This window comes from Glandiceps talaboti, chromosome 11 (assembly GCF_964340395.1).
Source record: "Glandiceps talaboti chromosome 11, keGlaTala1.1, whole genome shotgun sequence".
In the NCBI taxonomy this organism is placed as follows: domain Eukaryota; kingdom Metazoa; phylum Hemichordata; class Enteropneusta; family Spengelidae; genus Glandiceps; species Glandiceps talaboti.
In genome coordinates this window covers 9,930,804-9,944,036 of record NC_135559.1, presented here as the reverse complement: position 1 = coordinate 9,944,036, position 13,233 = coordinate 9,930,804, and the positions used below count along the sequence as shown (strand labels likewise).

The following is a 13,233-nucleotide window of genomic DNA, read 5'->3' as shown; positions in this document are numbered from 1 at the left end:
GAAGTGTGGTAGGCGTCGTCTAACACCCTTGAATGAGAACCCCCAAAATGTATCACGTTTATATATATAGTTCGAACACATTAAAATAAGGTGAGTGAGTGAGAGAGAGGTTAGTAGACATATTGCCAGTGATGTCAAATGTTATTTCCTCGTCACGTGACCCTTTGAGAGTAGTTAATAGCTATTTAATCTTCTCATTGCGCATTGTACTGCGTAAGTGCTGACAACGCCTGTCTACACTTTCAGACTGGACAACTCAACGTTACGAATTCCAATGTCAAGTGTACCAACGGGACAACGCGTTATCTACGCACATTAAGAAGAGACTGTCCACGAAGCAAGGCAAGTTATTGAAATTAGTTATAACGTGTCCAGCAGTTTACACTTTACTAGTGAACGGAATCTTGAATGAATGTCCTTTAAGTGGTTCGATCTGTTTTTAAACTTTTAAACGTTTCGTTTCTGGTAATCAAATTTATACAACACAACTAAACACAGCTACAACTAAAAAATAGTTGAAGTTGTCTGAAATAATTGTACTCTCTCCTGTATCTCGCCGATATGGTTGCTTATAATTATGAACATGTAATATAATATAAGATGAAAATAATTAATAGTAAGTTAGGCACAGTGAAGCTTGAATCCGAAACTATTGGCATTAGGATGAATACTATAGATGAATCGTCGGTCATATCCCTTTGAGGTGGGCTAGATATAGAAACAGAAGGGTACTGATCACAAAAGTTATCAATAAATTCACGTAAAATAGTTCTATGATCTTTAGTCTTCTACACCTTGATTGCTGATTAGAGGCCCACTACTCAAGTTGACGTCTCCAAATTGGTTCGTCAATGTTTTTTTTTCATTGACTTCTGTTTCCAAAGTCCTCATAAACACTGGTGCGTTTGCGACAAAAAGGAACGTTATTACTTGAAGTAAAACATTTTAATGACAAAATGACAGGGGAGCATTGTACTGGAGGAGAGCAGCCAGAAGGCAAAATGTCAGAGTTGAGAGGTCAAACGGTGAGGAAAAATCGGGTACGCTCGCGCGCTAGGTTATGGATAGCAAGACATTACTCGAAAGCAATAGTCTGCTCGAGTTTTTGTTAAAACCTCGATGGAAAAAGAAGATATTACACTTATTCAGGACAATTGTCAACTTCAAGATTTGAACCATTATAATTAACCCATTTTATTGTACCCTAGTATTTTAATACTATTTTTGCATTCGCCATTACTCAAGTATTTGATTTTAAACATTCACAATAATTGTGTGTTAAACTGAATATGAAGTTTTCGTCGAATTATTCAGTTTTGTGATACTTCAGAATTCCCGAAAATGATGAATATCCTTGAATATAACCATATTTCTTGAAATGACTTAATATTAGACCTGCATTACTTTTTAGCAACTACTTTATGACAGATTATAATTACCTAGGCGAATTTACTATTGTAAAAAACGTTGACAGCAAAGTAAAAACATTTGACAGAAGTAGTGAATTACTTCATTTCACAATCCAATGGAAATATATAAATAGCTGAAAATAGATTATAGGGTATACTGTTAACCCAGTTTATACAATTATTTTAGTATTTCATGAACGGTAATTTATACAAACCGTTTCAGTTAGGAATTGTGTGTTTTCCTAAACCATCCTTATATTATTCAAGTGTGTAATATATTACTATACTACCAAGGTTTAATTGATTTTTTTAGCAAAAGAATGATTTCAAAATTACCATGACAACATTCAAGATGGCGACATGTCACATGATTCCACATTTGCTACCTATTTCTATTTTCTCTAAGGTTTTATTTCAAATAAAGTTTTAAATATTGCCATCATACCTATTGTTTCCTCTGATTGTTTTTCCTATTTACTACCATTATCACTACTGTCTTAGCATAGTTTACCAACTTTGCATTAATTGGTACATTGCTAATCCTAGAACAAACTCACAGGCTATTTGCCCAACTAACGCATTACACATCTACAGATCCGACTAATGGTAGTCATCATCATTCGTCCGTGGACGGAAGAACCACAGTTTCATCAATAGCACACATATTTCCTCCACATTTCTCTATTGTTCATGATGGCCTTATACTTAATTCCCTTTCATCATTTAGGGCAAATTCTTTCTTCAGCATATCCGGATATGTCAGCATTTGTGGGCCTCGGCGGACACAGATGGTAGTACACAGATATGATCCGTTCATCGACAGTGTGCATGCGTTATTCGGTTTTACGGCACTTGGTGACAAGCTTCAAACTGTATCTTCATAAGTTTGTGCTTTAAAATTTCTGGTCATGGAGTCATTAACAGAAGTCAGTAGTTACAGGTTGCATATGGGTACCCCATCCCGTCTATATATTTAAAAGTTTACAAATCAGGGATATCAACTGTAACAGTGGTTGGTTCTGGCCTGAAATGACTGATTTGTGGTCACATTATTCTCCGTATTGTCGACTGGTATGAAGTTTTTAATCTGCTCTCGCCACGACTTTAAAAAACGTATGACTGATTTACCCTGTAATCCACTTATTGGTTCTTGATTGTTACATTGACATGCCTGTAGACTACGAACTTACAAACGGAATGTGACATTACAGTAGCTATAATACGACATGATGTCAAGCGTATCATGTGTTCTGATATCCTACTGATGACACATTAAATATGAAGGAATCAAGACCATTTCAAATGCATTTCTCCAGTATCGAGTTTCTATCTGTAACTAACCAGTCATGCAAACCATGTTCCTATCAAATAAGCAGAGCGTGAGTCATTTGTCGTGGTCCAACAGATTACCACTATATATGCAAACTATCAGTTGGCTTGTTTTTTTTTGTTTTTTTTATAGTTTTCACGAATTACCAGTAAATGGACGCGTTATGTACGTCTTAATGCAAAGTTCCAATATTCTGTACAATATCAGTCTAACATGTAAATTTTGTAGACCAGTTATGACCAGTTAATTATAGAGAGACAAAGGCAGGGCTAGGTCACGTACCATGGTTTCCTTTTTCACTGAGGCAAGTATGAGCAGACTGTGTACAAATGAAGATTGATTTGCGCAAGTGTACTTCAGGTCATCCAGTTTCGTGATCCCAAGAAAGAAACACATGACACCAGCAGAAATTAACATCATAACTTCATGCCAACCTCTTCGGCCTTGGAGAGGACGATGTGGTTTTTATCTTTTTATGAGAGCCTTCGAAGAAATATGGAGTGGGATCTTTAATTACAATCTACATCGTGTATCCATAAAATTTAAGTACAACGCTGAATTATAACAAGGTAAGCAATGCTGATATGAGCTATACTAACAATTGAATGATTTTACTATATTCAAAGACAGGATCGTCGCCTACTATAAATCCAATATGGCCACACCCCCATGACGTAAATGGGTGTAGAATATACTTTTTGTGAGATATCAAATTTGAACGACAAACATTTACATGGATAGCCTTCGTCCTTGTTACAGCGAGTGGAATTATACACGGCGTTAAGACAGAAATTTTCTATAGTCTTAATCTTTTTATTAGGTACTGAACTATAAGTCATAGTAGTAATCTATTATTGATTTTAGTGTAAACGGATAGTTCTTGTGATCTACACCTCGAAGCCACTGGGGTACTACAGAAGGAAACCCATGCAGGGTTCACGCCTGAAATACATTGTTTTTTAGAAAAATGAAACAGACGTAGATTTGGCAAATATCTAAGTCTAGCCATTTTAGCACTCGTAATCTGATTTACATTATACCACACCTCCGATGGTCCATTACCCAAGAGGCCAAAGATTATGATATATAATATCAATTGCAGCCATACACTATGTCATACATTCAAGTCTCGATTGATATCGAGAGGTCTGAACGGGTCAAGCTATGTTGTGTGTAGTACATGAAAGCATGTAACTTAAAATGAAACGTATAATATATCTCTGATAAAAAGACGGATCAGTTAACCATTTAGTTAATCTTTAGTCAGGTACCGCTGTTCTTATGCCACCTTTTCAGTGGGCAGGCATTTTTATTCGATCGGTAGCGGGAGGGGAGTAAACAAGGAAGAATTACGGCGGGGAAGTCTTGATTTTGATACAGTGGGAGGGGCGCATAGTGGAAAGCACAAACGTTTTCCTGTTGGGAAGTGGGTGTAACATTCACAATATTGGTTGGCAGTGGCTTGGCTGGCAAGATGAAAACGAATGGGAGTAAGGTGGGCAGATATCTTTCATCACCAGGGAGAGGGCAAATAAGAACAGACAAACACAAACACAAACACAAACACAAACACAAACACAAACACAAACACAAACACAAACACAAACAAAGTGAAACATGAAAAAAAGGTATGGCGTCCCCTCTATTCTACTCTTCATTTCTGTTCACTGTATACATTAACAAGCTTTAAGCACACGAGTTGTAGTCCAACACTACATTACATATATTAATGTTCTCAATTCAGCTTTCAAAGATTATTCGTAGATTTAAAAAAAGAATATGCCTAAAACAACATTAACCAATACCTTCATGGTAGCATGTATGAGCTATTCGTACCAACGAATCTAATAATTTTAGAATCAGCAAGGACATTTATAGAGTAAGGTGAAGATAGGTGCAGCCAACGGACAGATTTGTGGGTTTCATTAATTATATGTTGATTCAGACCAGAAGTGATGTTTTTAATAGAATCAACCCCTCAAAAAAATTGTGGGCGGGGATTTACAGTGTTAACTGTTCTAATGTGCCCTCCCACTGGTGGTGAAGGTTATCCGCCCGCCATCTCCACCACTGGGTTTCAACTTGCCCACTGCTCATCCAATATTGTGAATGATGTACCTTCTCCCCACTAAGAAAACCTCTCTGCTTTCCACTAATACCAACAATTAATTTTGACGTACACGATGCGCACCCCTCTCCACAAGTCCATGTTTTCCGCTCCCACGGTATCAAAATCAGGACTTCCCTGCCTTTGTTTGTTTCCCTCCTGCTATTGATCAAAGACAATTTCCCACCCATTGAAAAATTGCGTAAGAGCAGCTCTTTGCAAAAACAGCTTAGTTGACTACACTCGGAATTGTATGTTATTTTCCTTAAATGCAAACACTTCATTCCATAGAATAGACCTTTAGGCAAAGGTTAGGCATTTTTTCACAATAGTACCATAGAACGTTTAAACCGAAAATTATATTTAGTGAAAAGTTGCCGTATCACAACAATATGTAAACTGATCTCATCTATACTATAAGGTTATAATTTGATCCAACAACCAACGCGACTTCCTTTGACCTTTCGAATGCCTATGGCACCAGAACAACGGGGAGAGATTTGGGTTCTGAAACAATCTCCGTTTTATAATACAGCTAGGTACACTTGCCAAATGAGAAGCCTGGATTTGCTGTAGCTTACCTGGCTATGTTATCCACAATTGATAAACCTTAAACAAGTTCTCGTTTACAGACAACATATTGCACAAACTTTTAAGGAACAGTGTTTATTCCCGCTCAACTAAAGATACAGACATAAAATGTCAAAAATGCTCACAACTTCTCAATGCCTTGCTTGAAGAGCGATTCTTCATGATTTTGATGCAGCGTTCCAGGCATTTTGATGAAGCGTTCCAGGCATACCATATATAACCATAGTATTTCTAGTTCGTGTCAATTTGGTATGCTTTCCTGAGGTTCATATGATGTGTGTATAAGCAATTGAGATTTCACTGGTGTCGACAAGAGACTACGTCGCTTGAATTGCCATGATTGTAATATCCAAATAGAATTCAGGATTGTTGTTATCGAAACAGCAAAGTTTGTGAAACGAAAAAAAACCGCGCAAAATACAGAATAACATTTTGAAACACTTAACCGAGGATGGCGCTTCTTTACTATATGATACATTATCGTGCAAATCCGTTCACTATATATGAAATTATGAAAGTTTAACGAGAGAACAAATTGAATGGGTGTCGGAAACCATGTCGGAGACTCAAAGTCTTGAACAATCTCTTGTGCTAACATTGATCATTAATCATAAATTCCCCAAACATATGTTGCTATTTACCATTCCCAAAGTATGTGATCATTTCCTGTAGATACACATCGATACACATCATGTAATCTTGATATATACTTATGATTGAATAAAGTTCTTCAGTAGCTTTCTAGTACCCTAACGTAACGTCTGGTGTGTCCTTCACTCTCTTACGAACCCACCCCACAGTGGGTGGCCATAGGGAAGGGGGACATATGTCAAACAAATGGTGTCAATACAAATCAAGCGTATCCTACAAATAAGAAAATCCGTTTCATTCCCTAACCCTTTTGTGCGTATCTTTGTATTTTCATTCCAGCTATCTATATTCTAATTTCTGTACAGTAGGTCTGTGTGTTTGTCAGATAAAAAATATTTCAATGTGGGGTTTCAAATGTTGCTGTTCTCATTTTATTTCGTCAAGGAATGAAAACAACTATTCATTACAAGTATCCTAAGGAGAAAATAGACAGATCACGTAATGCTGGCAAAAGTATGTAACCTTGACTTATTTTTAACACATTGCAACATAAAGTACATGACATTTTCTTTAACCGTAGACTGGATAATGCCTTACTTATCAGACACTATCAGTAAGAAGTCTAATCTCCGCACACTTCGGTCATTGGACAATTACTTATTGTTTGAACCCAATTACAGACGTAATTCGTTTGGTGGCCGTGCTTTCTCATTTACCGCACCACGTCAAATTGCCACTGGAGCTTCGACAGACACCCACAGTCAATGCTTCCAGGAAGAACCTTAAAACCTACTTGTTCGCGAAAATTTTCAATACTTTAACTGTACAGCGCTTCTGAACTTTACTTCGTATTGGATACAGGCGCTCTATAATGTTTCTCTTTGTTGGTTAATTAATTAATTAATTAATTAATTAATTGATTAATTGGTTGGTTGGTGGGTGGGTGGGTGGGTGTACTGATTGATTGATTGATCGATTTATTGATTGATTGATTGATATTGATTGATTGATTGATTGATTGATTGATTGATTGATTGATTGATTGATTGATCGATCGATAGATAATTGGTAAAATTGTATTCGACATGGTTTTCACTGAGTGGTCTCCAAGAATGTTATATACAGTAACTCGTTCTGCTGTTGATTACTATAAATACTTTTCATTTCAGGTGTTCCACTGTGTGTGTGCCCCTAAGTGTAGGAAGACAATCAAATTGTTCTTGACCATATTTGCAGTGTTCTCGGCTTTATTCGTTCTTGGAAATCAATATAAAAATGAAATTATGCAGTGTAAATGTGAAAACCAAAGTACTCAACATAAAACTAAACTGTTTTCAACTCAAATGGCGGCAAGTAAATCAAACATTACAAACATCAACAACAACAACAACAACAACAACAACAACAACAACAACAACAGCGTTCCTCTGTCACGAAAAGTGCACAGAAACGTGAGTTTTAGTCAGAGTAAGAAGACATCTAGGCAAAGCATCTCCATGAACAATACTCAGAGCAAAGATAAAACAGCGACCGCAATGAATTCATCATCAAATAGTTCAAACGCAACTACTGTGTTATTTTCAACCAAAATGAAGTCTCGTCAATTGAAGACAGTGCAACAGATTGTCAATACAATATGGCATTTCAATATAACGGCAGCAGACCAAACCAGGTTAGTATTTATTCAATCGTATTGCACTATATAAATGGGAACAAATTAATCTCGCATGCATGCATGCATGCATACATACATACATACATACATACATACATACATACATACATACATACATACATACACAATGTACATACATACATACATACATACATACATACATACATACATACATACATGCATACATTATTTTCTTTTTCTCGATCTCCTTATAATTACTTCCCTTTGGTTTGTTTGTTTTATTTTGTTTTTGTTACGTGATTATACTAGTCACATCATCTCTAAATATTTTTGTAGTACATGTATATGTATTTCATTTTTTTTCTTTGTGCTGCTCGTAACATGCTTAGTAAGCCCCTGATACAAAAGAGATGCAGTAAATCACAATCTTGATAAATATATAAATAAATAAATATATAAATAAATAAATAAACACACACACACACACATACACACACACACACACACACACACACACACACATGGCCCTAAGGCAATGATTTCGGATAATTCTAGGGCTTTGAGAGTTCAGGACAGTCGAACAGACGACTTTGTACTGTGCGGGGGGGGGGGGGCATATTAATTGTGCTATATCCAATTCACTATTTTAATGCAGTTCTTTTGATGTCTAGCCAAATCAGATCTCTTGAATTTGAATTCCAACGTCATATACCGGACAGTATAATGTAATAACACATTTTATACGTTAGATATTATTAATTAATAATTAAGCTAAAACAATTTGTGGTGTGGATGTTTATTGATATTACATCACGATTCCTAACTGATTTTCATTACATATTTTCTCTACTAGGTCTGTCTTCAATAGGGAATTTCAAACAGAGAAGTTCTTTCTAATGACTCAAAACAACACTGGAGTAAACACGACACTTAGCTATACCTATGGTGGTAATGCCTTAGTTAACATTACGGCTGAAATACACCATCGGCTCCTAAAGGTACGTGGGTTTCAGAAAAAAAAACATCACGGTGTTGACGTTTCCGATGTACAGTTCTCACCATGTACATGTTACTGCACACTTTGTGTCTGATACTTCCTTGCCTCATCCGACAGTAATGTTGGTTTGTGTTCACAGTGGTTATCATTATATAATATGCTTTAGTGCTATCAGTTACTGTCTTTTCTTTGTGTAAATTAGTAACAAAAATATTGGATGAGCAGTAAAAAACACTCATTTTTTGTTTGTAGTGTATGTTTAAAATATTTTAAATACGTGCATATCTCTATTAAGGTAACCTTTTTTTCATGTGTCGCGTTGCTTTTCATGGCAACTATGGGTCGGTCGGTCGGTCGGTCGTTTTCAAAGCAAAAAAATCAAAAAAAAAATCAAAAAAAAAATCTTCATATTTCTCTGCTTCTCTGTTTCCTCTTCTCTATCTTCTTTTTATTGGATTTCTGGTAACAAGCCCTTTCCCATCTTTTCTACACAATTAGCATGTTCTCAGGTCTACTTGAATAACTTCCGTCATGAACAAAATACTCTGTGAACAAGTGTCGTCGTCACCACCATGACTGTAGATGATGTCGACGGTCCAGACACTTCCTATTCCATTCAATCCATCAAAATATAGAACCATTGTTGTAAGGACAACAGCATGTCAACCTAGATTTTTTTCTATTTTAAAGGAAATGCCTTTAAAGCCTTTACAATATAAGAAGTGTAGCATTGTGGGTAATAGTGGGATGTTACTGGGAAGTAAATGTGGCAAATCGATAGATGCTGCTAATTTCGTTTTCAGGTAAGGTAGCAATTTATGTGTACCTCTTTTGTAAACATATTTTCCAAATGACTAAATCGAGGATGTTTTGTTATCCATACAGGTTATTGAGTTTGTTGTTTAGCGAAACCGCGTGTTTCGTTATAGTTATCAACATACATCCTATCTGGAATATGTACGTTAACAGGGCAATAGATAATTTAAACATATCATATTTGTGTATTTACAGACACAACCTGGCAACGACTCGTAATTACAGTCAAGACGTTGGTCGTAAAACACATTTTGTAACTTGTAATCCGTCTATTCTTGAAAGACAGTAAGTTCGTATGTAATTGTATGTATGTATGTATGTATGTATGTATGTATGTATGTATGTATGTATGTACCGGTATGTATGTATGTATGTATGTATGTATGTAATTGTATGTATGTATGTATGTATGTATGTATGTATGTATGTATGTATGTATGTCTGTATGTATGTATGTATGTATGTATGTATGTATGTATGTATGTATGTATGTATGTATGTATGTATGTATGTCTGTGTACGAGTGCGTGTATATATATGTATATATGTTTATATATATATATATATATATATATATATATATATATATATATATATATATATTATATATATAGTTTTGGTAGTTCTGGTACTCATTCTTGGTTGTTAGTCGGAGTTTCACGCATAGTGCGATCATCAGACAACTGATAATTATATATATATATATATATATATATATATATATATATATATATATATATATGTGTGTGTGTGTGTGTGTGTGTGTGTGTGTGTGTGTGTGTGTGTGTGTGTGTGTTGTGTGTGTGTGTGTGTGTGTGTGTGTGTGTGTGTTAATGATAGTTATTGCGAAAGTTAGTCTGTTATATACAGCCCCGAGTCTTGAATCTTGCATTGAGTTGATTTTACCATTGTGTATCTCATATCTTTATGGAATGAATATTATTACTCTACACAAGAATTTCTTTGAACATCGATTAAGAATGTTTTATATTTTATTTCCATCACCTAACGACCACAGCAACTACTGAGAGGATGCAATTTAGTGTCTTATAGCCCTTCACTTTTCATGACATTAGGGAGCCGTCATTATTTACGGTTGGGGGGGGGATCAGAGGAATTTGGGGGGGGGGTCACTTGAAAATTGGAGTTGGTCAAGGGGGGGGGGGGGGCTACCGAAAAGTTAAAAGGGTAGGGGGGGGGGGCACAACAAAAATCTGTTCCGAAAAACTTGTGTACAGAGTATCAGGATTATTTAAGCTGTTACATAAAATGTAACTTTATTAACATTTTAGTAAATATTTTCAAAATATTAAAGCTTTTGGTTTTTCTAAATATTTGTTTATGTACTACATGTACAGTGTGGAGTTGTGTGTATATAAGATCGACGGACAGATTTAGGAAGAGGGAAGAGGAAGATGCTTTGACATATGAAATGTATGATTGGTTGTCATTAACTCTCAGTGGAACACTTTCAAAACTCAAAGTTAAAAAATTGGACGAATACCTTGAAAGACATAACTTATCAAAGAAAAGGGAAAAAGACGATAAATGAAAGCCATTATGTCTGTCTTCGAAAGTCAGTTGTTGACAATGCAAAGCTTTCAAAAACAAAATATTGTGTTGAAAGTTGGCCAGATGACAGTGATTAAGATGATGTTGTAATGAGAGACCTTGACAGTGAGAGTGAGGAAAGTGACTGTGTCAGTCAGACTGAATCAGTTGTTGTGACAAGGGGGGTGGGGGTGGAGAGCTGGCTCATTGCGGAATGCTCATAATAAGTATTCTTACTGAAATGAAGTTGTTTTGTAAGTACCACAATAATCATTAATAATACAATTGTAGCAATATAAATAATATAATTTCCTCTCTTTAATACCCACCACTTCATGTATATAATGGAAACACAATTTCTAAAGTCAGGTGGTCATTGATTTTTTTCCCTGCAGGATGGGGGGGGGGGGGCAGTTGAATTTCCACTTCTTATTAACCAATTCCTCCGACCCCCCCCAACCGTAAATAATGACGACTCCCTTAGGTTATTAATATCTTGTAGGTACTCAAAACTCAATGCTAAGGGCAGTTCACGCTTTAAACAGATTATGGTGGAAATAGATAAGAACGTTATGGTATACATGGACGCGTTTGGTACTAAATCATCGCCTGGATTGGCACTGAAAGCTCAGAACTCGCTCAAGTCTACCAATATCAAAGTCGTTTTTCCAGGTCACCGCTTTATGAAAGCCGTCAACAAGTATTGGGCAGGTCATGGAGTAAGGGTTGAACGTCTCTCCTCTGGTATGTCGCATTTCTGCCTTTGCGTATGTATGTATGTCTGTATGTATGTATGTATGTATGTATGGAACTGTTGAAACGTGTTCACTAATATTTGAATCTGTTTTGAAAATTATAAACACAATTACGTGCTTCATATGTCCTTTATTTCATAATCATTGAATCATAACTGAGTACAAATTGCATAATATGTCGTCAAAAATTTCTTATACAGAATTGAACATTAACAAATTAAACCCCTCTCCTCTCTCTCTCTCTCTCTCTCTCTCTCTCTCTCTCTCTCTCTCTCTCTCTCTCTCTCTCTCTCTCCTCTCTCTCTCTCTCTCTCTCTCTCTCTCTCTCTCTCTCTCTCTCTCTCTCTCTCTCTCTCTCTCTCTCTCTCTCTCTCTCTTATGTCAGGATTTTTCATCGTCTCTGCAGCCTTCACATTCTGTAGGGAAATTCACCTGTACGGATTCTGGCCTTTCGGCGAGGACTTACAGGGAAACCCACTCCTTTACCATTACTATGCCGATAACATTATACAACCAGGCAGAGTCCATCGTATGCCTGCTGAATTTAACAAGTTATTGGAGTTCCACAACAGTGGTGTTATTCGACTACACATTGGCAATTGTTAGAAATTATGCACATTTACAAACTCGTAAATATCTAACAGTATTATAATTTGGTGAACGTCGCTGTCATCGAGGTTGTTGATCACCTGGCGTACTTGTACCAGGTACGGCAAATGTTTGACAAGTTGTAGCGCCATCTCTGGTCAGTCAGTCAGTCAGTCAATCAATCAATCAATCAATCAATCAATCAATTAATCAATCAGTCAGTCAGTCAATCAATCAATCAATCAGAAAATTTATAGAGTGCCTGTATCCAATACAAAGTAGAGATCACAATTAAATATTGAAAAATTTCGCGAATATGTATGTTTTAAGGTTCTTTCTGAAGTCATTAACTTTGGGTGTTTGTCCAAGCTCCAGTGACAATTTGTTCCAAAGACGTGTTGCGGCACGTGAGAAAGCACGGCAACCAAAGGAAGTAAGGCAGTAGTAATATACATGATTTTCTACTATGAATGTATGATAAAATATAATTCAAGTAATCTGCCGATATCAGTTTAGCAGTTCATTATTACACCTGGGTCAATTATTAATAGAAACCGTTAATGTTGACCGACAGACAGGAGATTTATCATCAGTACATCCGCCCATCCACAACTACGCCCCCATATTTTGATAACATATCAACTCCATTCCCATTAGTGCTGAATCCAAATATTTGGCATTTGAGGGCGCAAGTCACATATATATATATACGATTTCTTACTGAGAGTCTTGTGTTCTTGTTCACATAGCTCCCATATTCATAGTACTTATATTCACTTCTTATTGATGAAAATATTTTATCAAAAAAAATCAGAGTTAAAAAACGAACAATAGATTGAATGAGGAATAAAACTCCCACACT

General features: G+C 36.1%; 1 protein-coding gene and 1 long non-coding RNA gene across 3 annotated transcripts; both read left to right on the top strand.

Annotated features, from left to right (window-relative positions):
• The first annotated feature begins 2,231 nt into the window (after positions 1–2,231).
• LOC144442807 (uncharacterized) lies at positions 2,232–7,319 on the top strand. 2 transcript variants are annotated; one of them, XR_013481658.1, is made up of 4 exons: positions 2,232–2,480; positions 3,044–3,308; positions 6,473–6,541; positions 7,198–7,319. It is a non-coding gene; the product is annotated as an uncharacterized LOC144442807 (long non-coding RNA). The 2 variants fall into 2 exon arrangements; XR_013481657.1 differs by lacking the exon at positions 2,232–2,480 and having other exon boundaries at positions 2,863–3,308.
• A 127-nt stretch (positions 7,320–7,446) lies between these two features.
• Positions 7,447–12,524, top strand: LOC144442590 (alpha-N-acetylneuraminide alpha-2,8-sialyltransferase-like). The gene is made up of 6 exons (XM_078131971.1): positions 7,447–7,700; positions 8,518–8,662; positions 9,352–9,464; positions 9,673–9,762; positions 11,531–11,772; positions 12,169–12,524. The coding sequence occupies exons 1-6, from the start codon at positions 7,525–7,527 to the stop codon at positions 12,387–12,389; spliced, it is 987 nt and encodes a 328-aa protein (XP_077988097.1). The 5' UTR covers positions 7,447–7,524; the 3' UTR covers positions 12,390–12,524.
• The last annotated feature ends 709 nt before the right edge of the window (positions 12,525–13,233 follow it).